The sequence below is a fragment of the Saccharomyces mikatae genome, assembly GCF_947241705.1.
Source record: "Saccharomyces mikatae IFO 1815 strain IFO1815 genome assembly, chromosome: 15".
NCBI classification, from domain to species: domain Eukaryota; kingdom Fungi; phylum Ascomycota; class Saccharomycetes; order Saccharomycetales; family Saccharomycetaceae; genus Saccharomyces; species Saccharomyces mikatae.
In genome coordinates, this window is record NC_079270.1 from 501,654 (window position 1) to 529,327 (window position 27,674).

The following is a 27,674-nucleotide window of genomic DNA, read 5'->3' on the forward strand; positions in this document are numbered from 1 at the left end:
TGATCTAATTTAATCAAAGTAGAATTCTCTTGCTTCAAATTTTATAGAATTTCATAATATAAAAAAAATAACTATAACAAAAAATCGTGCTTTCTCCTGTTGAACCATTTTACATTTGAAGGTTGTGTTATTTACAATTAATCTTTAGTGGTGGTTATTTGATTTTCAATTTTAGTTTTTCTTGGGTAGGTAAAAAGATCCCACATCAAGGAGAGAAGTTGTGATTATAATCGTTTATCCAGGAAATGCTAAACCATTACATTGTTTAGCAACGCATAACTATTGTCATGATAAAAGAGTCACACTTTAATTACTTATATATTGTCCTTTTCGTAATCTGATAGTAAGTATATTGAAATATTTTCACCATAGTTTATACCAAATTGTGCTTCTATTTGAATCTTTTGATCAAACCAAGCTTGCATAATTGACGCTCTGTTTTTTGTCCAAACCTCCATTATCAGATTGGAGTTTTTTGGACCTATACCTTTGGTCTTCACAAAAGCGCATAAATCCAAAATTACACCATGCTTATTTAATAATTCTGAAACAACTAATGTTGTCAGGTTTCCCAATATGGGATTATGACGTTCTTTGCACCTAATCAGACACACTAATAATCCACCTGCCTTAGAAATTAAACAACTACCAATATCACCATTCACATCTTTAACAGTTCTTTCCAAATCACTAACAAAATGTGTCAATCCTAAAACTTCAATGGACTCATGAATACTTCCCAAAACAAAGAGCAAGTTCAAATTAATGGCCTCTCCCTGAGAATTAGTGCAACTAACATTTTTGATAAAACCCAGATCACCAGTCCGCAAATAGCTTAACGTATTGTTCACTTCACTCTTCATCTTACTCTTGAATTGTTCTGTGATGAATGGATCCTTGTACAACTTATTCTTAGAACTGTTACAAACAAAATAGTCAAATGCATTAGCTTCCGAACAGCACCAAATCTCTCCAAACTCTCCATCAACACATGGTAGCAGCGTCTCTGGATTAACAACCGAAACGTCAGTGCACACTGGAACAACACCGGAGTCTTGAATCTTGATATAATTTGCACCACTTATAGTCACGTCATTGGGGTTAACTTCTCTAATTATACCTTCCCTTAGTGAAACGGGGTCTAAATATAGGTCAACAGGTGGAATATCTAGATATGATCTTAGTGATATAATGGGATTAAAATGATGTTGATAGACATAACTTATTTGCGTAGATGATAAGGAAATAGTTGAATACCGTTTTAGAATATTATCAATCGTATAAATCCTCGGTCTATTGCGGAAAGGAATCATAATATTTCTAACACCTTTAAAAACGTCTTCTCTGATTGATCCAGAGGTATTGTTTTTACCAGAGCCTACGCTATCCTTTTTATTTTTGAATCCTTCTATTAAATTAGAGGCCCTATCCAGCAGAGAATATAAGGTTTCGATATTCAAGTACAAGTCCTTCACGTTTAAATTTTGGAGACCAATTAGGAACTCCTTAGGGTCATTCAGAACGTCAGTAAGGCCGAATAAACATGTTGATGCACCCGTATAAATTCCCAGCAAACAACTGAACAAAAACCCCATCCCACATGCATGAGAGCATATGGAAAAAAGTGGACTATTATTTCTTAACTGCAAGGTTTCTTTGATTATCTTGCTTGCATTGAGCAAAGAAGAATGTGTCATAGTTACATGAACATTAGATGTCACGTCATATTCTGTGTTTATCCATATAACACAAGGTGTCATATTAATCTTGGTACCTGGTTTGGCCCCAAATTTTTGTTTTAAGACATTCTTGAACATAGATATTGTTAATGCGTTCTTTGCTTTGACTTTGGAGAAAACTGTTATCTTGGGTATTAAGCTCTTGTATCTCTTAAAACATTTATTTACGACATTGTTATTGTCTAATAAATTATGCATTTTGGCATCAATAAATAGCCTTTTTACTTTGTAACTTTGAATAATATTAACCAAAAATTTCAGATCCTCCTCTATAGTGAGCTCCTTAACGCTTGGTAGAGGAATCACCAACAGATTACAATACAAGCATGCCATGATCATGGCCACATATTCGACGGAATTTTCACACATAATTATAACAGCATCACCATGCTTTAATGGAATTTTAGACCCGACAATTTTTTTTAAAAAACCTGCAACAATTTTACCAAAGTTCGCCCACGATGCCTTTTTGTGAACGTTGTTATCGTTGGAAGCAGAGGAATTGGCCAGATTTGTATTTGTACCATCACTGAATGCCGTTTCATTCCCATAATTAGAAACCCTCCATTCCAAAATCTCCAAAATCGACTTGAAGTCTGTGAGTTTGGTGTGACTCCGGGTGTCAACAGACTCATCCCTGTAATCGACACCACTGCATTGAAGAGCTAGTTTTGATTTAACGGGACCACCATTACGGTAGTTTGATTCAATAATGGTGTATTCTTCTTGCAAAGCCATCTTTCTCAATTTGGATAGGTGCTCAGATAATATACTTTCATTGTAGTAAGCTGAATGAGGTAAAAAATCAAGTATAACGTTGTCAAATTGAAACTTTACAAAGTGTGCACTGAGATCATTGTTCAAAAACTTTTTTTCTACAGTACTATTGGCTAATTCCAAGGAACAATATCGCCTAGGTAAAGTGTCTCTTGGTACAACTAAAACACACATCGGCTGGATTTTATGGAAAATCCAAAGAATTCTGAAAATTTGGTCAATTAGATCATTCATTTTCGTTTCCAGTTTGGATTTCTGCTTTTCGGTAAACGCTATCAGAGCATTATCTGCTGTTTCGACATTTTTACTTTCTTCTTCCATTTTTGCCAACGAACTTTCGACCACCAGAACTAAAAAGTGCTCTTCTTTATGATGTTGCAATTCAAATGCCGCAACCTCAAAAACAGTGTTTACAGTCCTCACTACAGTCTCAGTGATTTGTTGTAAATAGTGAGACTCAACAACCCTTTTATACCCAGGGAGTACTTCACCACTCAAGCTCGTGATATCAGTAGTTTTAGCACTATCTGCCCTGCTGTTACTTGTGAATTGAGGTGGTCGATTGCCTTTTTTGACATATAAAAGGTTCGATGTATGAGCCCAATTCGGTAACCTAATCAATCTATTCTGTAGAAACATATCTTCTATAAGTGAAAGAACATAAATCTTCCCGTTATGAACGAAACCCATCAGTTTGGTTCTCATGAAGTAGGTATTGGCAGGACAAATGTTTAGAATGGTGTCCAATTGTTCAGTAACAGCTTGTGATTCACTGTTAGGCATTTCATACTTTGCCCAGGCAAACATTTCCGGATAATTTAACTTTGCCTTAAATACAAATTCGTTCACCTTATCCATTTGATAGAACTCATCTGTAATATGATTAGAAGAAATCCATATTTCACCTACAGTCAGATCCTGCACCAGCGTATTCGTGTCAGGATTAACCACACATAACATAACGTCAGGAACAGGGAAGCCAAATGTCTCCAATTTAAGGTAATCTTTAAAGGAACTTGAGGAGTTAATCATGGCGGTTATACTACATTCAACCTCATTAAGCTTTAATTTTTCACGGTTTATAAACAGTTCATTTTGCAGCCTTAGTTTTGAATTGTGAATCGGAAAGTTCTCTAAATTCCCTAATTGATCTCTAATAGATATGAAGATACCGCCGAAGTCTAATAATGTTAACATAGGCGAATAACAAAATGGGGCATCAATACATCCCAAATTCTTCAACCATTTGTGAACAACCATCTCGGTTACATCCGTATCTATGGTAGTACACGAGGTTAAACATGACTTGATGCAGCTAAAGTCTATTTTATGCTTTTTGGAAAAGGCAGATTCTGGATTTTCCAAATAATTAATTACAACCTGTTTTAGCTGCAACTGATCATTCAATAAAATATCAGCTCTAAATTTATCGATGATATTTTCGTATCCTCCAGGTCGCTGTAATATGGTACTGTCAATAGAGATCATAAGATTCCCTGTGAAAAGATTGAAAAGGACACCCATGATTAAACCAGTGGACCTGGTAGGATCCAGACTGTTTAAAATGACGAACCTTGAATTCGTAGCCATAACTTTTTTGTGAAACGGCTTCCTGATACTTTGAGATTTTTGTTTCCAGTGAGGCATTGATCGCGAGTTTAAAATTTTTGTCATCGTTTCAAATTGGTTTATTAAGATGTTATGCTTCATGACGACGCCAGACAAACGACCCAATGGTGTTCTAGTAAATTCTATATATGAAATATTCGGTATATCAAAAGTTGGCGAGGCCTTTCTTGCTTTTGTGTATGTTCCTAGGTCATCTGTTCTAACAAATTTGATTTGCTGAAAAACGTCGTTCTTGACCAGTTTTACCTTTGAATGATTTGATGAGGAGTATAGATTATCTAGTTGCTTATGGCATGCGTTTGAAATCAAAACGAATTTAGAATTTGTTACCTTGATAATCTCAAGAATCTCACGCAAAGAATAGGTTTCGAATGACACCGGTACAGCGGCCATCCCAGAAATAAAACAACCTAATAACGCAATAGTAAATTCAATGACATCATTTTTGTTATACCATAGTAAGATCTTGTCCATTTTGTAGAGGTGACTCTTGTTCAGTTCATGTGCCACCCTTTCTGCCTTTAAATAAAGTTTATCCCATGTGATGAACGTTTCTTTACCCTTAGCATTTATGCTGATCATTGCTGTTTGACCATCATAGTGCTCAAAGCGTCCCCTCAAAATCAGCGGCAAAGAATCTGTCATTGTTGTATCTCCACCAGCTGTATTTTCACGTTCAAGATGTCTTGGTAGTAACGGTATCATAGGGTTATAAACTGCATCCTTCGCTGACACATTTTCATCAGTAGAGCCTTGCAATGAGGATTGCAAAGAAGCAGCATATCTTTTACTGCGTCTTGTGGGTGTATTATGCGCAGAATTTGAGTTTATGGTTGTAACACGATAGATAGAATGGCGCCTGTCAATAGAATTAGGCATCGATGTGATGGATGACGCCAAACTCGTATTTCTCTTATGCAAACGTTTCAATTTTCTCGAATTTGGAGATCGAAGGGGTGTATAAGGCCTCATTTGTGAGATTTCAAAATTATCTAGCAATTGCTTTCTTTTTGTTTCATAACCCTTTCTTGTTAGGTTTTCGTCCTTATAATCTTGAATCAATTCATTTAATCGACTTTGCAGATCTAGCGGTAAGGTGGGAGGAATAGAAAAATCCATTGAATGTGATTCAATACTACACGCTTTTACACGGAACTCAATCGCCTTATTCACTAAACTTGAGCGAGCATGTGTCACATACAGTAAAACTCTTTTGAATGTGTTACTAACGTGAATAAAAGCGTACTGGAAAGTAATCGGGTTTTGACAATTTCAACCATTACCCGTTCAAAGTAACACAATCATATGATGATGAAGACATATGCATGCAGCTTCAAGACCCTATTTGCTACTGGTAAAGAGATTAGAATATAGTAAATTGAACTGAGACATCGGAATAACTTTTGAGTTGTGAAGAAGTTTAGGATCTTGCCGCAAAAAAAAGGCAACCTTATTGTCAAGATGGGTAGTTCAATATCGAAGGTTTTGGGAAAGTTATTCGGTTCTAAAGAAATGAAAATTTTGATGCTAGGACTCGACAAGGCTGGTAAGACAACTATATTATACAAACTAAAATTAAATAAAATAAAGACATCTACCCCTACCGTGGGGTTTAACGTCGAAACCGTTACCTACAAGAACGTGAAATTTAACATGTGGGATGTAGGAGGGCAACAACGATTGAGACCTCTTTGGAGGCATTATTTCCCTGCTACCACAGCACTTATATTTGTGATAGATTCCAGCGCGAGAAACCGTATGGAAGAGGCCAAAGAAGAGCTATATAGTATTATAGGCGAGAAAGAGATGGAAAATGTAGTACTGCTGGTATGGGCAAACAAACAAGATCTGAAAGATGCAATGAAGCCTCAAGAGGTTTCTGATTTTCTGGAATTGGTAAAAAACTTGAAAAACCAACCTTGGTGTGTCATTGGCAGTAATGCCTTATCTGGACAGGGTCTTGTTGAAGGGTTATCCTGGATTTCGAATAACACAAACGTCCCAAAAAAATAAACATTTTATTTACTGATGATAAACTTGCATGCATCCTTGAATTGTACCTAAGTGAAATAATAATTCTTCCGGAGAAGGAATAGTATTCAAATATTTAAATAGCTTTAATAATACAATATACAAAATGGAGGCCTTGTTAAGCGGAAAAATCAAACACAATTTCTTTCCCGTTTTTTGACTTCATCCTCTTCACTTTTCCATAACTTCAACAGTACCATCAGAATTACCGAAATAAGCTTTTGAGGCGTTGTCAATGAATAAACCCGTTTCCACTACACCAACTAACAATTTAATATCTCTATGCAATTTTCTTGGCTCGGAAATTTCGCCGAAATCTGCATCAATAATGAAATTGTTATTGTCAGTTACGACTGGACCTGCTTTAGCAGATCCTCCTTGTCTGATATCAACTTTTTCTGCATGCAATTGTTCTAATAGATCGTTCTTTACTCTGACGTATGAGGAAGGCACGATTTCGATGGGGACCCCTTGTCTCCAATTTTTACCTAAATGCCTTGGCGATTTTTTTCTTGAATCAGCGACGATAACAAAGGTCTTTGCACTCGTACTAACCAATTTTTCTTGGAACAAACAAGCACCGCCACCTTTAATTAATTGTAAATGTTCATCCACTTCATCGGCACCATCAAAGGCTATATCAATGCGAGGATATTGTTCAATAGAGCCTAGTTGCAATTTGTTATCCAAGATTAAGTTTCTAGATTGAAATCCTGTTGGAATGCAAATGAATTTGGATGTTACTTCAGAAAATTTGGGGTCATCCAGATATTGTCCAATTCTCTCAGCAACATAGACTACCGTGCTACCACTACCAATTCCAATAATTTTGTGGTCATCAAATTTTAGATTTTCATCAACAGCTCTGTAAGCTGCTGCTCTTTTAGCATCCTCTAAAGGATTACCTAAAGTTTTTAATGCATCAATTTTTGGGACGCAACAAGCAGTCATTTCTTTTCTAATTTGTGTTTATATAAGATTGCAAAATGTAGTATCCTGGTCTGTGGGACACGATGTTAATTATTTACAAGATCAAAGAACGGCTACTACTAGGAGAAGAAACTCTACGTTATAAAACCACAGTTTCACACTGCAATGCAAGCCGTACATATATTATATCATCAAAAGCGCATCTAGAATTGACACCCAGTTACAAACCTGAAGAAATTTCACCGAGTCAATCGCATTTCCCTCATCGCAGAAAAAATTTTCAGCTCATCGCGACGTTTTACCGACTCGGCCCTAAATGTCTGAGTCCAACATATACTATTGTTCCCATTAGCCCGAGAAAAGAGGGGCGGTACTCCCACTATGTAAAATAGTGCATGATTTTTAAGAACTGCCAGCACCTCCAGTTCAACACATAACACAGCGCTTATCAAGCTATGATTAGTATGGCATATTTGAAAAATTCAATCACTTCTTGTGCATGGATTCTCATTTGGCAGAATCATCAGTAGCTATTTCATTTCATAGGAGTTCTTGAGCAATCTTACCAAAGAATTAGCACATGTTGGTTAGGCATAAACTATTTTGTTTTGGCCAGAAATGAGGAGTTGTTTTACTTTGTAAGGAAAAGCTCGGTAAATAGAATGAGTGCTAAAAACTGAAGTGGCTTACGGCCGAAAGTGGCAAATAGGACCGTTTTGAGTCCCTATTCTCTTGCTTTTCATAAATTTTTGCAAGGGTAATAATGGTTAAGTGCTACTACCAATCACTAGAAGGTGGACGCACTCAATCCAGTGCCCCTTATCAAAGTTATGAGGTCAAATAGAATCTATAGAAGAATATCTCGGTGTTCTTACCGGACTTGCATGGATGCCTATTGTGGTGCCTTATTGCGCACATTTTTCATCGTACGGCTTCAACATGAAAGGTGCTCGATACCAAAATATTGACTGTCCCAAAAATAGAGACCCATACACATAATAAAAGTCCTCTTAAACCCAAACATACTGATATACCAGAGAAGTGAAAAATTTAATAATCCCGAAGTTAATTACTTCGGAAAAGAAGTACGTGCGCGAGGAGTATGTCTGGATTCAAGCGGTAGGATGAAGCGGGAAGTAGCTTACCGCCTAACAGAAGGATACCGCTCTGCCTGGAATCAATCTTACACTCGCTTCCCACGTTGTTCTTCTTTCCGGTGGAGCCCGCGTAGTTGGTCTTGCTTCTGCCTAGCAATCATTCTCTTGCGAACACCGGTGGACTACAGTATGGCAGCGCTTGCCAGGAATATCCTAGTGAAACCACTATGCAGTAATCCAGTTTGTACGCTGGAAACTTGGTAAAGTGTCTGGTCTTATTACATTGCAACAACGTATTAGCGTTTTGTAGAAAATTGGTCCTTGCGATTTGATATATATCTCTTTTTTCAAGAAGGTTGAAAGGAAGAAAGATCATCACGAACAACATGTCTGCTCCACAAGCCAAGATTTTGTCTCAAGCTCCAACTGAATTGGAATTACAAGTTGCTCAAGCTTTTGTTGAATTGGAAAATTCTTCTCCAGAATTGAAAGCTGAATTGAGACCTTTGCAATTCAAGTCCATCAGAGAAGTATGTAATTAATTTGAATATAAAATTAATAATGGAGAGTAACAATAGTACAGGAATGAATAGACCAAAATGTTTGAAACCAGAAAAGTAAGAAAAGATAAAACCAGAAGAAAAAAGGTTTGACTGACTGCCTCCCAAATATAGTGATTACGTCTTATGTGGTTTTAAATGAACAGGGGCCCAGTTCAATATTCTAGAAAAGGCAATGATTGAATACGTGTATCATTCATCGGTAAGAATCAGGCGAGTAGTTCAGTCAGCTCAAATTTTTAGCGATGATATCCATGCATATACTATTTGAAACTTACTGGTTTTAACTCTCCAATATCCCAAAAAAATTATTGTTTAATCAAGCTTACTAACATTCGTTTTTTTTTAATTTTCTCAATAGATCGACGTTGCTGGTGGTAAGAAAGCTTTGGCTATTTTCGTTCCAGTCCCATCTTTGGCTGGTTTCCACAAGGTTCAAACCAAATTGACTCGTGAATTGGAAAAGAAATTCCAAGACCGTCATGTCATTTTCTTGGCTGAAAGAAGAATCTTGCCAAAGCCATCTAGAACATCTAGACAAGTTCAAAAGAGACCAAGATCCAGAACTTTGACTGCTGTTCATGACAAAATCTTGGAAGACTTAGTCTTCCCAACTGAAATTGTTGGTAAGAGAGTTAGATATTTGGTTGGTGGTAACAAGATCCAAAAGGTCTTGTTAGACTCCAAGGATGTCCAACAAATCGACTACAAATTGGAATCTTTCCAAGCTGTTTACAACAAGTTGACTGGTAAGCAAATTGTTTTCGAAATTCCAAGTGAAACTCATTAATTGATATAATAATATCTAAATCTTTATTATTAGTTAATAACAACTTTGTTTATTTTATAGCACAATAAGATAATAAAAATTCCAAATTCCAAAATTCAAATTCCAATAAAGAATAATATACACTTATAATGACTAAATAGGAAATCATCTGATTATCATGCGCATTGATATATATTTCATGACGGCCGTCTGATTGTCATTGAATCGATAGACGTTCATGCAAAACATCTACTTATGTTGTGCCATATTTATAAAATTTTCGTATCTATTGGAATTAGATAGGGCTACGCTGGAAGCGTCTTTAGATGGCTTTCTAAGGATGTCGGTACCATCATAACTAACATAAGGAATAGTAGGTGCTTCTTTCGTTATAGGTATTTCGAAGTAATTATAAGATCCTACTTCATCCTCTTTCTCCATTGGAACGGTTGATCTTTTCGCAACTCTTTTTGGTTCAGTCTCCATTCCGTCTGATTTTTCTGATCTTTTTATACTTACTTTAAAATCTTGGTATGTGTATTTCTTCGATGCAAGCCCCACAATAAAAACAATGCTTCCACTAATAACTAAGAATTTGCATACATTTATTAAACCTATTAAAAGTCTACCTATGAGCTTTTGCAGAATTGGTCCCATCATTGTTGCGAATGCACATCCAACTAAAAATGATGGGAAATCAAGCACTACACTGTCTGGCCCACTACCTATTGTAATTTTCCATCGTAACCAGTTCCTTTTCAAATCCATTTGTGACCTCAAAGTATCGTCAATTTTATAGTCTGCAAAGTTATCAGGAAGTGGCAGAATTAATCAACTGGGGTTTATACAGAACGATCATCAAATTTGTAAACGTCGTATCCGACCTTATTTTACTACATTTTTTCGAGAAAAAAGAGCGCTTTGCAGATCAAAGGCTTTACTTGTGAATTATTGAGAAGATGATATTTTATGATATATAGGCTGGGAGGAAGCCAATTCATAATCGAACATGTTCAAACTCCTGTTTCTAAGCTTTCTTACACTAAACAAAATATTCGTTAGCTTGTCAAGTATCCCATTAAATAAAAAATCAATTATTTAAAACTTTTTAAGAAGCTCCATATGCAATGTATAAGTTTGAAGGATAAGTATCCTAATTATATACCTGTTATTTACCTTTTGGAGTGCCTCATTCTTGCAATCTTTCTGTTCGCCATAACGTTACCGCTACCAGCATGCATACCCATGTTCATACCATTATTTGCTCCCATCCCCATTTGATTCGAGGCTAACTGTGGCTGCCCAAAGGAAGAATTCGATACCATACCCTGCCCTCCGAAAAGAGATGAAGAATTCAATGCGCCTGGATTAGGACTAGAAACTGAATTTCCGCCAAATATGTCACTTGGCTTTAACGAACCGGTGGCGGTATTAGCAATTCCACCATTGAACCCGCCAAAATTGATATTAGGAACTGTTGATGGTGTGAATGAATTATTTGTATTGAGAGCATTATGAGATTGATGCGGTAGATGTGTATTAGATCCACCAAAGACAGTGTTATTGTTAGCATTGTTCATATTAAATACAGAACCAGCACCAGGTGCGGAACTGTTTCCAGTAAAACTGAAATTAGAAGGTGCACTGATATTTTGTGTACCTACAGGAGGTGGTTTATTGAATGGAGTAGTATTACTTGAAGTGGTCACCGATGTAAAGGGGTTAAGGCCTCCGGCACCATTACTCCCCGTATTGATAGAGGATTGATCAGAGGTTACACCATTCGTAACAGTTCCTGGTCTCGAAAAATTAAATCCAGAGCCTCCTCCATTGCTACTACTGTTGATAATATTTTGACCTGGTTTCTCCAAATTGAATCCACCTGCCATGCTGGTACCTGGCTTACTATTAGCTGTAGTAGTCGTTCCGTTGCCGGCAGTAGGGGCATTGAACGAAAATGATGTAGAATTTGCGGAAGCATTGGCGGCATCAGTGTTTACGGTACCGAACGAAAATGCAGATTTAGATGTTGCATTGTTACTATCAGTTGCAGGTTTACCCAAAACAGGAACTGGTGTTGAGGAAGTGGATCTATTGAAGAAAGACGTGGGGGTGACGGACTTTTCTTTGTTCTCATTAAATTTAGTAAAGGAAAATCCATTGGATATATTCTCAGTGCTTCCTGCTACCAATGAAGCAGATTCCTTAATCGACCCAGGCGCTCCAAAATTGAAGGATGGTTTTGTGTTAGTGTCCTTAATATGATTTGTGGCCGGTCCACCAAATGCAAAAGATGGAGTTGTGACCTTTTCATCCGTCTTCTGGTTAGATGATTTAGTAAAATCAAAAGAAGCCTTAGCACCCAGTGATTCTTTCGCTGTATCTGGTTTACCGAATGAAAACAAAGGTTTTTGTTGTGCGGACTTCGAAGACGATGCAAACATAAACGAAGGCTTTTTTTGCTCTGAAGCAATGGATGGATCCTCTTGAGGAGGCCCGGTGAAAGAGAATGTGGCTTTGGACGAGCTATTATCAGCAGATGCTTGGGCATCTGCTGGCTTGCTGGTAAACGAAAACGAGGGCTTGACTGCAGAAGCCGAAGTTGAGGCGCTTTTTGATTTCTCCGTTGGCTTGTAAAAAGGAACTGCGGAAGTCGCAGTTCCTTCTGAAGTCTTATCTGCACCCTTTGATTGACCAAAAGTGAAGGTAGAATTCTTGGCTATTGCAGGAGGAATCTGGGTTGGGTTTGCGGAAGCTTCTTTCGCAATGGCCGCTTTGTCGAAGGTGAATGGGGCAGACGAGTCTGGCTTGTTCGTTTGATCAGACTCTTTCCCAAAGACAAAAGATGGTGCATGACCATGCTGCTTCTTATGTGAACTAAATAGAAAGCTTGGTTTCTCCGATGTGACATTTTCCGGCTCCTTTTCTTTGGCATCTTTATGGCCACTGGTTATATCAACATCAAATAAGGGCCCGGAATTTGTATCTTCATTAACAGGAGCGCGCCTTTTTCTTCTTGGTCCATTATCATCATCACCTATGCTGCCACCTTGTTCGCTGTTACTTTTATGTTTGCCAAAAGCAAATGCTGATGCCGTCGATTTTGAAGTAATGTCTGAGGCACACTCTGGCTTAGAGGAAGAAAACGTAAGAATTTCTCGCTTGGTACGCTCTCCATCTTTTTCGAGAGGCTTTTCAAATGTAAAAGGTTTATTAACCAAAGAAGCTGAATCTGATATGCCACTCAAGTTAAATAATGTAGAAGAAGGGACAGAATTTTCAGCCGCCTTAGGTTCGCTACTCTTCTTACCAAAGTTGAATGATAACGTGGACTTTTGAGCAGTATCCGTTGACCTATTATTTTCCCCAATAGTTGAACTCGATTTAAGGACTGCACCTGCAGATGATGATGTCGTAGGAGAAGTTTTCTTCGAGGGCGTCTCATTGTCTTTGATAAAGTCAAAACCGATGGTGGGTAGGACGATACTCTCCTTGTCCTTTTTCGACTCAACAATCTTCTTTAGTATAGGCGTATCAAACAACTTTGTAGTATGCACAGAATCATCCTGCACAGCTGGACTTTTGGCAACTACAGAAGCTGGACCGTTTAAAAGTAGGGTTTTTTGAGGGTTGGATAACCTATTAGAATTAATATCCGAACGGAGCTCTTCGATTTCACTCGTTGGTTTAGGATTTGTAGCCACATTTCCGTTTAAGTCATTACTTATACTGTTATTTTTGATACAGGCAATTGTCTGATCACCGCCAGCATCAGTGATCTTACTCTTGTGATCCTTTTCATGCATAGCATCATACTCTGATAAATCATATTCAAAGTTCACTGACCATACGGCCCCCTTCGATTGTCCTTGAAACCTTTTTCTATTAGTCCTATTTTTCAGTGATTTGAGCATGGGCAATCTAACGGTGGTGTTGCCATCGCTTTCTCCTACCAACAACTCAATACAGGATCCCTTCCTAACTGGGGAAGGCGTGGATGACGTGCGTAGATACGAGTCCTTGTCATCGGTTTTACTTTGATGGTCTAATATCACCGAAGATGTAACAGAAGGTGACCTAGTAGATTGTAACAAGTTGAATTCACGTGCATTCCTCAACCTTTGTTTCTCTCTTAATAATCTCAATCTTTGTATGGGCAATATCGGTAGAACCGGCGGTCTCTCAGTGTCATCAGTTCCGTATATTATAATTGGTGCATTATTCTTGTCTTGGGTTAAGCTCTCACTGTGCTGCAATGTACCAGGCATCCTCTTTCTCTTTTTAACATGCAATGTATTACCAACATCGGATTCTTCTGAATGGTTTGAGTACGGAAGGTTTGAATAGGAAACTTTTTTATTCGACGGCTGTTTATTATTGGAGTTTGTGAAGAACGATTTTATAGTCGAAGAGAATGACCTCTTTCCAACACGCGGTGAAGACATAACAGAAGCAGTGCTTGCAGGCATAAATGGCAAATAATAGTTGCACACTTTCCGTCCTCTTTACCTTTTCAAGGTGAATATCCTAATTGTATTCGCACCACCAGACTCTATTTCCTTATTTGGTCTCTCATCACTTCCTTTCTCTAGTTTTTCTTGATGTAATGGGGATCTGACCTAGAAAGAAAAAACAAAATGAAAAATTGCCAAACATCACACAATACGAATAACAAATCACGTGACAAACCCTATTCTTAATAGGGTTTGTAATTAGGGCATTAATTAGGGCGCAAATCACGTGACTATTTTTAATATAGGCGGTTTTCTTTGCGCAGCGTAAATCTCGTATCGTACAACTTGATACACTCACTATTTACCACGGTAACACCAAAAAAGTAGTGGACGTCCCACGTAAACGAGAACCGCACACGTAAACGCAAAATACTCCAGCGTAACTACCTGCTAAAGATCTATTATAGGTGGTGCCTTCTTGTTTTTCTTTTGAAGATACTCAATATAATAAGTGGACGCATTAAGTTTTTCGAATCTAAAGCTTGTTTCTTTTCCTCACATACAAGTCGTTAAGCAAGCGAATTAAAAGTATTCTACAAATATTTTTTAGGGATAAAGTAAAAAAAGATGGCGAAGATCATGGTCCCAGCTAGCAAGCAGCCTATCTATAAAAAATTAGGTCTACTTTTGGTTGCTGTATTTGCCGTTTATGTATTCTTTCATGGTGCTCAATATGGTAGAAGTCAATCTCTCACTCCGAAATACCAAACCGTACAATCCGTTGATTCAGGCTATAAATACCTCACAGTGGATGTACCAAAGTATTCAGGTCCTCGTGAAAAGGCTACTTTTGTTACTTTGGTACGTAATAGAGATCTTTATTCATTGGCCGAATCTATCAAGTCGGTTGAAGATAGATTCAATTCCAAGTTCAATTATGATTGGGTCTTTTTGAATGACGAAGAGTTCACTGATGAATTCAAGAACGTTACAACTGCCTTGGTTAGTGGTACGACGAAATACGGTGTCATCCCAAAGGAGCATTGGTCCTTTCCTGAGTGGATTGATCAAGAAAAAGCTGCTCAAGTGAGGAAAGAAATGCGCGATAATAAAGTCATCTATGGTGATTCCATTTCTTACAGACATATGTGTCGTTTTGAATCAGGTTTCTTTTACAAGCATCCTTTGTTGAATGATTACGATTGGTATTGGCGTGTAGAACCTGATATCAAGTTGCACTGTGATATCAACTACGATGTTTTCAAATTCATGAAAGATAATAAAAAAAAGTATGCCTTCGCCATTTCTATCAAGGAGTATGAAGCTACCATTCCCACTTTATGGGAAACTACCCGTGAATTCATGAAGTTACATCCGGATCTTATCCATGAAAACAATATGTTAGACTTTGTGAGTGACGATGAGGGTCTTTCATACAATTTGTGTCATTTTTGGTCTAATTTTGAAATTGCATCATTGGATTTATGGAGATCTCCAGCATACACCGCATACTTTGATCACTTAGATAAAAATGGTGGATTTTTCTATGAAAGGTGGGGTGATGCTCCTGTACATTCTATTGGTGCTGCCTTGTTCTTGGATCGTTCTGAAATTCATCATTTTGGTGACATTGGTTATTACCATGTTCCATTCCACTCCTGTCCAATAGACACAGGTATCAGGATTATGAACAAGTGTGACTGTGATCCAAACCAAGATTTTACTTGGCACAGTTATTCGTGCACTAGTAAATTTTATAATGTGAACATGTTGCGTAAACCTACTGGTTGGCAGAAACACATCGGCTAGCAATTCTATAACAGTGTGACGTTGGCTTTCGTATATTTTTTACTTGTTTTATTTATTTTATTTAAAATAATGGAATATATAATAACTGTTTTTCATCATATTTGTATTTAATAACAGTTTTAATAGGTCATTTCTTCCTCATATTGAACTAGATTGTGTAATCAAGCGAGAACAAATAAAATGTCCACAGAAATTGTCAGATGATGATGAGAAATATGCTATGATGCTTTACCGACAGTGAAGTAATCATATACCGTATTTTTTAAACAGAGAATGCGTCATCTCCACACCCAAAAAGGTAGCCGCATTAGCTGGGAAAGATCTTAGCAAAGCTGGGCCTAAGCCAGGGAAAAATCCCTTGATACCCCCTCTTTGTAGGTATATTTCTTTCGTTGCGGATATCATATTTTGTTTTGTGGAAGAGGCCTGCAATTTGGTCTTTATAGTGTCTATGGGGAAAACGGCTAACCACATCGACATACCAGCAATACCACCAGCAAGACACACGTTTAAAATATTAACCGGTTCATCCTTACCTACACTTGGGCGAGGTTGTCTATTATTCAAGTAAGTCTTTGAAATTTCATAAGAAGCAAAATAGAGAGCTGAGCCAGGCCCATCTCTTGCCAAAGTAGCTAATGAACCTTTAAACAGAGAAGATATACCACCTTCTTTAACGATTGTTTTTGCTGCATGGAGGAAAGAGCCTTTAGAAGAGGTTTGTAAGACAACTTTAACTCTCTCCGTTGGCGCAGTCACTAAAGTGGTGGGAATGGCGCTGATAAATCCTGCAGCAGCCATTTGACTCATTGTTAACTCGCCACTGCCTTCATTCTTGTTATTAAAAGTGACCAGTTTCTTACCAACATCATAGCCCCAGAAGGAAACGGCAAATATAGGAGTAACGCCTAATAAAGGTGGAATGACACCTTTATAGAACCCCTTTATCGAATTGGTTAAGACGCTACCCTTCACCTGAGTTCTGGCTTCTTTTAAAATGTTTTTAACAGCATGTACTGTGGAATTTGCTTGACCATTTTGGCATCTCACCTTAATCAAGTCGAAGGGATGACCCGTAACCACAGCACATACCCCGCCTACTCCACCGGCCACAAACGATTTGATATTTTCCCGTACAGGATTTGACTTTATAGGCGGACGAGACTTAGTCAAGCTCCCACTCTCCTCTTTAAGTAATGAAGATTCTGATAATGAAGTGTCTGAAGACATTACTGACACAATGGCGTTTACGGACAATATCAAAGTTACACAACAAGTATAACCCAAGATAAAACATTTAAAAAGAATCTCACAATCGCAAATGAATATTGGCTACCACCACAGCCTAAATACCTGTCTATATATGCAGTTCAATTACGTCTAATAAAACATAAGAAAATACACCATCATGCATCTTCACTTAACTCTCCATTTGTCCATTTGCTTACTTGCGTTAGGCGGAGAACCAGTCATGCAAGATGAATGGGTGTAGACAAATAGCCGCCTAACTGATCCCTGCATAAAGCTTACATACGGATATTTTGGGGCAGTAAGCAGCGATATTTCAATAGAAGATCCCCCAGAAGATTGTTACACAAACTTCGCTACTCCGCATAACAGAAAATTTAATGACCATGATATGGGTTAAGAATGACTATCCTTTAGCAGTCTTTTGGCTCAACCTGTGCGGAAGCACGTTGTTATTTAATAATAAGCCCTCTACCGACCCCAAACACAATGTAGCGCCAAACGAAGAAGAAATACAAATTTATATGTTACCCGCACTGATATATCCTTTCTCGCTTAACACCCCTTTGGATTAATAAGTTCTGCGCCGTTGCCCTGTCGGTAGAGAGTGGCGGAAAGACTCGCATTGGCACAATGCGAGCCGTGGAAAAAGAGCACAAAAAAAGAAAGTGGAAATATCCACTACACTTACGTCTATGGGAATTTGACATCCTATTTTCTCAAGTCATCGCAAGATTATGAATTTTTCATGTCTTCTAAAGTTTTTTTCTCCTTTTATTTCTCCCATTGAATGGTTTTGGATTTTCATTATTTGCCCATTACTCTCCATGTAGTTTATTTTCTTGTACGGTATCTCCATTATCATCTATATTGTTCTTTCTTGCAATGATTAAATAATTACTGCAATTGTCATTGATATTGCTAGTTAAATATTGAACAGATAATTCGAATTTTCCCTTTTTTCATAGCGCAGCATGCCAGGAAACAAATCAGCAATAAGAGAGTATAAGTTAGTAGTTGTTGGTGGAGGTGGCGTTGGTAAATCCGCTCTTACAATTCAATTAATCCAGTCGTATTTCGTGGACGAATATGATCCAACTATCGAAGACTCTTACAGAAAACAAGTAGTCATCGACGACAAAGTGTCTATTTTAGATATTTTAGATACGGCTGGCCAAGAAGAGTATTCTGCCATGAGAGAACAGTACATGAGGACGGGGGAAGGTTTCTTACTGGTCTACTCTGTTACTTCCAGAAATTCCTTTGATGAGTTGCTGTCCTACTATCAGCAAATTCAAAGGGTGAAAGATTCTGACTACATCCCAGTAGTCGTGGTAGGTAACAAACTAGACCTTGAAAATGAAAGGCAGGTTTCTTACGAAGATGGACTACGCCTAGCAAAGCAATTAAATGCACCCTTCCTCGAAACTTCTGCCAAACAAGCGATTAATGTAGACGAAGCGTTTTATAGTCTTATTCGTTTGGTAAGGGACGATGGTGGCCAATACAATAGTATGAATGATCAACCAGATGACGCAGCCAATCCAAACAAAACAAAACATTCAGACGTAACTACATCTGCAACGGATAATGAAAATGTAATGAATAATGGAACTCATGCACCTGATAATTCATTGATTCACGATGGCACCAGTTCTAATCCAAAGCCGATTTCTAATCGTAATATCCAAAATAATAAAGGAACAGGTGAGAAGAACTACAGTTATGACAATGACGATAACGAAGACAACAACAATCACGATGTCAATAACAGTAACAGAAATCAAAATGATGACAGTCGTGGTAATCATGGCAATGCTCTAAACGCGAGGAGCAAGCAGTCTACCGGTCCGCAAACAAACTCAAATTCAGACAACGAGAAAAAAACTAGCGGTTGTTGTGTTATTTGTTGAAATGTCCAAACCTAACCTCCTTAGTATAATGCGGTTTCTGTTACTGCTTTATTCTCACCTTTTCAGTCAATGTGCCAATGCCTATTTACACCTGTTCCCTTATGCCGTGTATTTAGTGAACGCGTCTCACCATCACCTCACAATCAATTTAGTTGTCATATTGTGTAAGCTTTCTGTAATTGTACAATTGTAATATTTTCTTTTATTTCATACAAAGCATACATACTATACACACCCGCATGATCGAAGCACGCCGGCAAACTTCCTCAATTTATAAAATGTAAGCAAACAAAATGTAGAATCAAACTAGCGACAATGAACTCACCAAAAGCTCTGTTTCTTGAAATGCCTGGAAAACTGTTAGACAGTTGTAACCTTAAACTCATCAATAAGACGAATTGTCCCACACAAATAATGAAACCAGCTAAGAACGCATTGAAGGGAAAATTATCACGAATCAAGATAACGAATGTGAATTGGATCAACCCCAATAATACTAAGAAAAAACAGAATGTGTCAATTAGTTTCAGTTTGGGATTTTTGTCAATTTGGGCAAAGTATGCCCTCTTGGAAGTTTTGAATGCTTCTTGAAAATCTGTTAGAACCGCAGATGATGTACTGGGCGCTTTTGGCGTGCCTGCTTTTGGTGTTTTTGCCATATTTTCCGTATATCCTTGCTTACGCTTCTCACTATTCCGTTACAATACAATAAAGTTTACCTCTATTGCAGGTTGTATTGTTTCTTTCCATCCTTTAAAACATGCTATTCTCTCTCTATTTTCATTCTCACCGAGATTTTCCCAATGGCAATATACACCCAGTCATTGCACTTATTCAACAAGAGAAATTATACATGAGCTAATGAGTATCACCAAATAAAATGAACATGCTACTAACACTTCCTCCGAATTTGTCTCCCGCTCCACCAGTTAAGTAATATCAGTCATTCCATCGGTTACATATATATTTCTCTGGTTTTATAAGTGACTACTGCCAGCGAAAGCATCCACCACACTAACTAAGCAAAAACCGCTTTAATATGCTGATTTACTAAGATCAATTGAATTAAAAGTGTCCTGATTTCTCAGTTAATTTTTTGCTACAATCTTTAAACGCTTACTTTTCTTTTTTTCGACTACGAATGTGGCCCTTTTTACGCTTGTTTTCGTTGTGGGAAAATGCCTCTTCTCTTTTAACCAAATAAGGAAAAATATAAATGATGAACTTCGGAGAAGCTTCAGGATATAACAGTATTACACTTTTTACTCTAGAATAAGAGAAAAGCCTGGAAGGAGTTTACAGGTCAAAGTTTGGACAGCATTTCATATATTACGTGTCTGTTACTGTAGGCGAGAAAATAATTACCGTAGGTTGTTACTCAAAAAGATACTATCTTAAAATTGTTATTTTTAGCAGAGCATAATTTCACCGGAAACTTTCAAAAATAGAACATAAGTACGTTCGAGCATATATGCAACAATGAACGTTTGTAAGTTGAAAGAAATAGTACCGCTTTTTCCAAGATCGTCGTTTACAGATGGTGTAGTAAGTACAGGAAAAAGTTTTCGAACTTGGGACACCTGTATGGACAATAAAGCATGTAAAATTATTGCGATTGTGGGTATTGTGTTAGCAAGCATAGTAGTCATTTGGTTAATTGGGGGACTATTGACTTGTTTTAGACAAGGAGTAACAGGAATAGGTCAATTTGTATGTTGGTGTTGCCGTTGTTCTGATGCTAACAATAAGAATAATGGAATGCCCGTAAATGAAGGGTTCAATAGGGCCAATATGGGTGCGGTCCCTCCTTCTACTGTCATTTATCAACCTATACAACAACCTGAGAATGCATACTATAGGAACGATGCGAAAGATGATGCGTTTTACGACGAGGTCAAAACTCCCAGTAATGAAGTTTATGAATTGGAGGAAGATTTTGATTTGGAAAAACAGAAAGAGAAAACAAGAAGGAAACAGAAAAAACAAAGGAGCAAGGAAGGACACAGCCCTAGTAGGGTAGCGCCCCTAGTGTATGACGAAGACACATCCGAAAATAGCAACCCTCTACCTCAATATAACGCCAGAAGTTCGTTTATTCACAATGCAGGTAACCCTAGCACCAACGACACTCATCTTACTTCACAACCACCAGTATTCGATATTAGTGATTACGGTGAGAACTATTATTACGGTAATGATAATAATAATATTAATGACTTTCAAGGAAACAGTTACAATGTTCCTTCCTCTAACCATAGAAGTCCGTATCCAACTGAAAGTTACCAACCATATCGAGGGTATAACCCAAATCAAAACGATAGATATTACTAATATTTTATGAATAGTATACTTTTTTTTTCACATATGACATGCCAGCATTTTTACACGCCCAAGAGAATGATATATTCGTTATTGAATTTTACAGGGACCAATCAAGTGCACCTTCAAGGGTAGCCATGTAGCCTTACGCCTAGAGAGAACAGTATGGAGAAAGAAGACATAGTTTTGGCAGGTTTCTGTTGATACCGTTTGCTTAAATGTTGCGTAATAGCAGACGACTTAGGAGAAAGAAGCTTTTTTTTCAGAGAGCAACTGGAGGCGCTAAATAAAAGTAAAAAACATGTCTCTTGGTTATTAAATATGTACAGTATATTAAGTTGTATTCTTCGGAATGAAGGCAATTCGTTCGTGCGTTATGGTGCTACACAAAGTGTTGATAGGGACACAGTGTCATTTCGGTAGATTATACTTCCTGTATCCAAATGATAATATCCGTTCAGCATCATTTTCCAATTTCATCTGATTTATTTTTTCCGCGAGAAGCGCAGTAACAACTGTATGTCCATTTTTGTAGTGAATTACGATTCTAAAGTAAAGCAATATATACGCACGAATATAGGAGTTGAGTACGCACAAAAGAAAACGACGATATTATCACCAGCAAATTAGTCAACTAACCTACCGTGCAGAAAAATTGAGGCTATGTCCTTTTTTGACATCGAAGCACAATCTTCAAAGGACAACTCCCGGTTTGAACCACAATCCTCAACAAACCAAAAAACCAAGGAAATAAGCGATTTAATTGAGACCTTCGCTGAACAGTCACGAATATTGGAAAAAGAATGCGCCAAAATAGGTTCTAAAAGGGATTCCAAGGAGCTGAGATACACGATTGAGACAGAGTTGATACCGAACTGTACCAGTGTAAGGGACAGAATTGAAGGCAGCATTCTTATTCATCAAAATGGGAAATTGTCAGGTGATTTCAAGAACCTGAAGACGAAATACCAATCCCTACAACAATCATACAATCAAAGAAAGAACTTGTTTCCTCTTAAGGCTACCATTCCGCCAAAAACGTTCAAGGGAGGAAACGATATTTATCCGCGAACTGAAGCTGTGCGACAAGATCCTGAGTCCAGTTATATTTCTATAAAAGTGAACGAGCAGACTCCGTTACTACATGACGAAAACCAGCACCAACTACAGCTACAAGAGGAAGAAGAACAAGAACATCAACATCAACAGCAAGAGTTATCCCAGGAAGAACTAGATTTTCAAACTATCATTCACCAAGAACGATCCCAACAGATAGGACGCATTCATACAGCTGTACAGGAGGTTAATGCAATTTTCCACCAGCTCGGTTCACTAGTGAAAGAACAGGGCGAACAGGTAACCACCATAGATGAGAATATCTCGCACTTACATGACAACATGCAGAACGCGAACAAGCAGTTAACCAGAGCGGACCAGCATCAAAGAGACCGGAACAAATGTGGAAAGGTCACCTTAATCATTATTATAGTTGTGTGCATGGTGATATTCCTTGCCGTATTAAGCTAGCAATTTTAATAAACGCTCATTGAACACAGACTTTCTAGCAGACCCAATCTTTATACGAGAATAAGAGTGTGTAAGTTTATTTTATTGCATTTACTTTGTTATCTTCCTTGATAAAGGGTTCCTTCGCCGCCTTTTTTTGGCCTAAGAATCATCATAGTAATGCTTTTCAAAAATTCATGCACGCAAACCTTATGTTTCTTAATGACCTGTAGCTCAAGATGCAGGTGCTGCTGCGCACCCTTTATTTCTTTCTTTTTACTATTTCCAACGATCTACATTAATCTTTTCGCAGTGCCTCGTAAATCCCAACCAGTGTTATTAGCGTCGCCCGTCGAAAAATAATTCTAGCCGACTATGTAAAAAGCAACCGTTCTGTTTTTCTTCCATTAACTTTTTTTTTCAGGGTCAATTTACGGATATTAACCGTTATCGAGAAACAAAAGAGTTTATGCGTCGTCCTCTGACTGCAACCCTTGGCGCCCTGAAAACATGAGTTCTTATCTATTTCTGATTTATCTTATTTTTACTTTTGTTGTACAGGGCCTAAACTGTCCCTTTGATAGAAGTTAGCACCTGCTGGGTTAAACTGGCAGAAGAAAACGGCAGAAATTTCAAGCAAAAAAAGAAATCATGCATAAATATCTTAATTATGTAGGCACCTATCGGACCACAATCAGATCGCCACGGCCTGGCAGTAGTGGTTCTTATGTTTGCAAAATCTTTACAGAAATGTGTATTCTACTGTGGCGTTCCGGTCCAGCTGGGTTAACATTCCCCTATAGGATTCCGTAGCGCGCACTCACGCCGCTGCAGCTAAAGTCGCTCACTCAATACAAGGCTGCTGAAGAATGAGGAACAAGGTTGCGTTGAATGCTTCGGGAAGAATATCCGAACCGAGCCGCTAGAAAAGTAGGCAGGTACCCCGATCGAAGCAACTCGGTGTTCAGTTTAGCACAAACAGAAAAAGGAATGTGAAAGAAGAAAAAATATAATTAACTATTTTTTCTTTTCTTCGGATACGTATATATGACGTCGTCACGTTTTGTATCTTTCTGTATATCCTTTTTGGGTGTCTCCATGGGGTTGAAAAAAATCTTGCTGGAAAGAGATATTTGAGACGGTGTAGTAATCAGACTCATAACATACGATTATTATAGAGCATTTGTACCATTCTCATTGCATATAGCCTGAACTAATTGACATTAATTACATTTATCCTACAAAAGCACAACAACGATCACTAGAAGCTACCGAATCAAGCAGCGGAGCAAGGGAGAGAAAAGGGAAAAGACTTTTGCATTAATAATAGGATCGTGCATATAAAGACTGTCAAAACCTCTTTTAGATATAGTACTGTTGATATACTATCAGAAAAGCCCAGGAGACAGGAAGAAAAGTCAGCACATGCTAGATGGCGAGTGTTCCAAGCCTATGCGACATCTTGATACCGCTAGAAAAGAGTAGTCGCAGCGCCAGCGGTGCTGAAGGTGACAAGATAGCCCTAGTTCAATCGCGAAAAAACCATCAAAGTTGTATACGTTCGCCTTACACAATTCACAAATTCTATAAATTTTTGAGAAGGGCACATTGCGAGGAAAATTTAGAGTTTTTTGAAAGAGCGCATCAGTTCCTCCAGCTCAAACAAAACGGAAATATCAGCGAAGAGAAGCTTCTAGCGATTTGGAATAAGTCATTATACGTAAAATACATTGCCGTGGACTCGCCTAAAGAATGTAACTTTTCACAGGATATTAGAGAAATCTTTGAGGAGTGCTACGCTAATAACAAAATACCGAGCGACGTAGACGTGCTGTTCGCGATAAGTCACGTGATGGGTCTGTTGGTTGATGGGTACCATAGGTTTGTAAATTCTGTTGATGACAAAAAATACCGCTCTACCTACGCTGTCAGCAATGATTCCACTCTGAGACAAGATTATAAAAATGGGACCACGGTTTCCATTTCGCCCTTGAGCGTGGATAATATTTCCACAGACAGAAATCCCTACATGAAGAAGCCTAGTAATAATGGTTTAGCAGCAATTATTCAAGAGACGTCTACAGACACAACAGTCGAGTCGCAGAACAGCGGTTACACTTCTCTACCAGATGGGTCAATGTCAGCAACCGGTACTGACAGTTCGAAGTTCAGAAAAACTATGGCTAGCGATTTCCAAAAATTGCACAATTCAAGCATCCTCAGCTCAGGGAAGGGTTTGTTACAAAAACTGAATTTCACCAAGAAACGCAGATCTTTTAAACAACCTTCAGGTGTATTTTACGGCCATTATAACAACAATATCCAACGTCATTTGAAAAGAGCCAAACAGTCATCCACTACAGTGTCTTCGTCGTCATCTAAAAACACAGAATCCTCTTCGTCGCCGTTGCCGTTAATCAATAAAGCGATTGACCACAAGGAGAAAAGTGTTGAAAAAGGCTTCAAAAAGCTTAACCTGCATGATATCAATTAACTAAGATTAGAGTTATAAATAGGCAAATGACAGAGAGTCCGTTTTCCTATTTAATTCACTTCAACTCAGCTCAATTAAATTCACTTCATATCACCCCACTCATTTTGATTGTAACTTTAGTTCCCATTTCATTTTACGTATCTGACATTGCATATAATAAGTAGACATTTAAGATAAGAGCATTCGGCATAGTTTTTCATCAAGCGAAATTTACGCAGTCATCATGCAAACCTTGGCTTGCTAGTGCAATTTCTCTTTTCCACATAGTTCATTCATTGTATGGTATTATCTTCTTTCAATGCCGCGTGCCGTTGCCATCAAGGTCCGGTAACGGTCGTAGTGAATGACTCACATTTTCTTCGTTATTCCTGGCCTTTCGAAAATGAAAAAAAAAATAAAAAAAAAAAGTTCAGATTTAAAACATAGATATTATTCTCACATTAATTGATTTATTAAGATCGGCTTCTAGGTTTCGGTAATGAATTACTTGTAACTCGGATTAATAAAACTTGTTCTCGTCGCATAGGGGTCTTTTCCTTAGAATAATAGTGTCGCCGTATCATAGTGTAGCCGCGTAGCCATGGTAAAACATTCGTTCATAGCGCTAGCTGAACATGCTAGTAAAATAAGAAGGTCTATTCCACCCGTCAAATTGACTTATAAAAATATGCTTCGGGACCCATCGGTAAAATATAAGGCGTTTGTGCCACCAAAGATGACCAACAGAATTTGGCCCGACAAAACTATTCAAAAGGCTCCGCGCTGGTTGTCTACTGACTTGAGGGATGGTAATCAATCTTTACCAGACCCAATGTCTGTGGCTCAGAAAAAAGAATACTTTCATAAGCTAATCAATATCGGTTTTAAAGAAATCGAAGTGTCTTTTCCCTCTGCATCTCAAACAGATTTTGACTTCACTAGGTATGCTGTAGAAAACGCGCCAGATGATGTTAGTATCCAGTGTCTTGTTCAATCTAGAGAACACTTGATCAAAAGAACCGTCGAAGCGTTAACTGGCGCCAAGAAGGCCACTATACATGTCTACTTGGCGGTAAGTGATATGTTCCGCGAAATTGTATTCAATATGTCTCGAGAAGAAGCCATCTCAAAAGCCGTGGAAGCCACAAAGCTGGTCAGGAAGTTAACTAAAGATGATCCCTCACAACAAGCTACTCGTTGGTCGTATCAGTTCTCTCCCGAATGCTTCAGTGATACTCCAGGTGAATTTGCTGTAGAGATTTGTGAAGCGGTCAAGAGAGTCTGGGAACCTTCCAAGGAAAATCCTATTATTTTCAACCTTCCTTCTACTGTGGAAACAGCCACACCAAATGTTTATGCTGATCAGATTGAATATTTTGCCACACATATCACTGAACGTGAAAAAGTTTGTATTGCTACACATTGTCATAATGATCGTGGTTGCGGTGTTGCTGCTACGGAATTAGGTATGCTCGCAGGTGCTGATCGTGTAGAAGGTTGTCTCTTCGGTAATGGTGAGCGTACAGGTAATGTTGATTTAGTTACTGTTGCCATGAATATGTACACCCAGGGTGTCTCTCCTAATTTGGATTTCTCTGATTTGACCTCTATTTCAGAAATTGTCCATCGCTGTAACAAAATTCCAGTTTCTCCAAGAGCTCCATATGGTGGTGAATTGGTCGTTTCTGCCTTTTCCGGCTCACATCAGGATGCAATTAAAAAGGGATTCGCTATTCAGAATAAGAAACAAGCCCAGGGAGAAACTCAGTGGAGGATCCCATACTTACCATTGGATCCAAAGGATATCGGGCGTGATTACGAAGCTGTCATTAGGGTCAACTCACAATCCGGCAAGGGCGGTGCTGCTTGGGTCATTTTGAGATCGCTAGGGTTAGATGTACCAAGATCAATGCAAGTTGATTTTTCCAATATTCTACAGAAGAATGCGGATGCCTTAGGAAGGGAGTTAAAGTCCGAAGAAATTACAAAACTATTTAAGGAAACTTACAACTACAACAACAATGAACACATATACGTCACTTTGTTGAATTACGAAGTCAAAAAATTGAACTCAGAACGTAGAGCCTTAGTGGGCCAAGTTGAAATTAATGACAAAGTTGTTAATATCGAAGGTTACGGTAATGGTCCCATCTCCTCTCTAGTGGATGCTCTATCCAATCTATTGAACGTTAAGTTTAGCGTTCAGAACTATTCCGAACACTCTTTAGGTTCTGGTTCTACAAACCAAGCTGCATCTTTCATAAACCTTTCCTATATAAAGAACGATAATCATCCTATTGCCAGTAATATGTGGGGTATTGGTGTCTCCGAAGACACTGGGGATGCATCTATTAAGGCAGTATTTGCTACTGTTAATAATATAATCCATTCCAAGGACGTTGTACTAGCAGAAGAATAAG

The 27,674-nt window shown here is 38.1% G+C and overlaps 14 protein-coding genes across 14 annotated transcripts; 8 read left to right on the plus strand and 6 right to left on the minus strand.

The window, feature by feature from the left end:
- Positions 1 to 314: 314 nt before the first annotated feature.
- CMR2 (Cmr2p) lies at positions 315 to 5,264 on the minus strand (the record flags this gene model as incomplete). Its single annotated transcript, XM_056225729.1, has 1 exon — positions 315 to 5,264. One exon carries the CDS (start codon positions 5,262 to 5,264, stop codon positions 315 to 317), a length of 4,950 nt encoding a protein of 1,649 aa, XP_056079519.1.
- A 342-nt stretch (positions 5,265 to 5,606) lies between these two features.
- ARF3 (Arf family GTPase ARF3) lies at positions 5,607 to 6,158 on the plus strand (the record flags this gene model as incomplete). The annotated part of the gene is made up of 1 exon (XM_056225731.1): positions 5,607 to 6,158. One exon carries the CDS (start codon positions 5,607 to 5,609, stop codon positions 6,156 to 6,158), a length of 552 nt encoding a protein of 183 aa, XP_056079520.1.
- Positions 6,159 to 6,347: 189 nt separating this feature from the next.
- Positions 6,348 to 7,127, minus strand: RKI1 (ribose-5-phosphate isomerase RKI1; the record flags this gene model as incomplete). Its single annotated transcript, XM_056225732.1, has 1 exon — positions 6,348 to 7,127. The coding sequence occupies one exon, from the start codon at positions 7,125 to 7,127 to the stop codon at positions 6,348 to 6,350; it is 780 nt and encodes a 259-aa protein (XP_056079521.1).
- Positions 7,128 to 8,589: 1,462 nt separating this feature from the next.
- On the plus strand, positions 8,590 to 9,553 carry RPS7A (40S ribosomal protein eS7; the record flags this gene model as incomplete). The annotated part of the gene is made up of 2 exons (XM_056225733.1): positions 8,590 to 8,733; positions 9,125 to 9,553. The coding sequence occupies 2 exons, from the start codon at positions 8,590 to 8,592 to the stop codon at positions 9,551 to 9,553; spliced, it is 573 nt and encodes a 190-aa protein (XP_056079522.1).
- A 228-nt stretch (positions 9,554 to 9,781) lies between these two features.
- Positions 9,782 to 10,300, minus strand: SMKI15G2460 (uncharacterized protein; the record flags this gene model as incomplete). The annotated part of the gene is made up of 1 exon (XM_056225734.1): positions 9,782 to 10,300. One exon carries the CDS (start codon positions 10,298 to 10,300, stop codon positions 9,782 to 9,784), a length of 519 nt encoding a protein of 172 aa, XP_056079523.1.
- A 404-nt stretch (positions 10,301 to 10,704) lies between these two features.
- On the minus strand, positions 10,705 to 14,001 carry NUP1 (FG-nucleoporin NUP1; the record flags this gene model as incomplete). The annotated part of the gene is made up of 1 exon (XM_056225735.1): positions 10,705 to 14,001. One exon carries the CDS (start codon positions 13,999 to 14,001, stop codon positions 10,705 to 10,707), a length of 3,297 nt encoding a protein of 1,098 aa, XP_056079524.1.
- Positions 14,002 to 14,613: 612 nt separating this feature from the next.
- Positions 14,614 to 15,795, plus strand: KTR1 (alpha-1,2-mannosyltransferase KTR1; the record flags this gene model as incomplete). Its single annotated transcript, XM_056225736.1, has 1 exon — positions 14,614 to 15,795. The coding sequence occupies one exon, from the start codon at positions 14,614 to 14,616 to the stop codon at positions 15,793 to 15,795; it is 1,182 nt and encodes a 393-aa protein (XP_056079525.1).
- A 246-nt stretch (positions 15,796 to 16,041) lies between these two features.
- On the minus strand, positions 16,042 to 17,025 carry CRC1 (carnitine:acyl carnitine antiporter; the record flags this gene model as incomplete). The annotated part of the gene is made up of 1 exon (XM_056225737.1): positions 16,042 to 17,025. One exon carries the CDS (start codon positions 17,023 to 17,025, stop codon positions 16,042 to 16,044), a length of 984 nt encoding a protein of 327 aa, XP_056079526.1.
- Positions 17,026 to 18,017: 992 nt separating this feature from the next.
- Positions 18,018 to 18,956, plus strand: RAS1 (Ras family GTPase RAS1; the record flags this gene model as incomplete). The annotated part of the gene is made up of 1 exon (XM_056225738.1): positions 18,018 to 18,956. One exon carries the CDS (start codon positions 18,018 to 18,020, stop codon positions 18,954 to 18,956), a length of 939 nt encoding a protein of 312 aa, XP_056079527.1.
- Positions 18,957 to 19,222: 266 nt separating this feature from the next.
- On the minus strand, positions 19,223 to 19,615 carry OST2 (dolichyl-diphosphooligosaccharide-protein glycotransferase; the record flags this gene model as incomplete). Its single annotated transcript, XM_056225739.1, has 1 exon — positions 19,223 to 19,615. The coding sequence occupies one exon, from the start codon at positions 19,613 to 19,615 to the stop codon at positions 19,223 to 19,225; it is 393 nt and encodes a 130-aa protein (XP_056079528.1).
- An 820-nt stretch (positions 19,616 to 20,435) lies between these two features.
- Positions 20,436 to 21,287, plus strand: PIN2 (Pin2p; the record flags this gene model as incomplete). Its single annotated transcript, XM_056225740.1, has 1 exon — positions 20,436 to 21,287. One exon carries the CDS (start codon positions 20,436 to 20,438, stop codon positions 21,285 to 21,287), a length of 852 nt encoding a protein of 283 aa, XP_056079529.1.
- Positions 21,288 to 21,938: 651 nt separating this feature from the next.
- On the plus strand, positions 21,939 to 22,802 carry VAM3 (SNAP receptor VAM3; the record flags this gene model as incomplete). The annotated part of the gene is made up of 1 exon (XM_056225742.1): positions 21,939 to 22,802. One exon carries the CDS (start codon positions 21,939 to 21,941, stop codon positions 22,800 to 22,802), a length of 864 nt encoding a protein of 287 aa, XP_056079530.1.
- Positions 22,803 to 24,213: 1,411 nt separating this feature from the next.
- Positions 24,214 to 25,275, plus strand: RGS2 (GTPase-activating protein RGS2; the record flags this gene model as incomplete). The annotated part of the gene is made up of 1 exon (XM_056225743.1): positions 24,214 to 25,275. One exon carries the CDS (start codon positions 24,214 to 24,216, stop codon positions 25,273 to 25,275), a length of 1,062 nt encoding a protein of 353 aa, XP_056079531.1.
- A 580-nt stretch (positions 25,276 to 25,855) lies between these two features.
- LEU9 (2-isopropylmalate synthase LEU9) lies at positions 25,856 to 27,673 on the plus strand (the record flags this gene model as incomplete). Its single annotated transcript, XM_056225744.1, has 1 exon — positions 25,856 to 27,673. The coding sequence occupies one exon, from the start codon at positions 25,856 to 25,858 to the stop codon at positions 27,671 to 27,673; it is 1,818 nt and encodes a 605-aa protein (XP_056079532.1).
- Position 27,674: the final 1 nt, after the last annotated feature.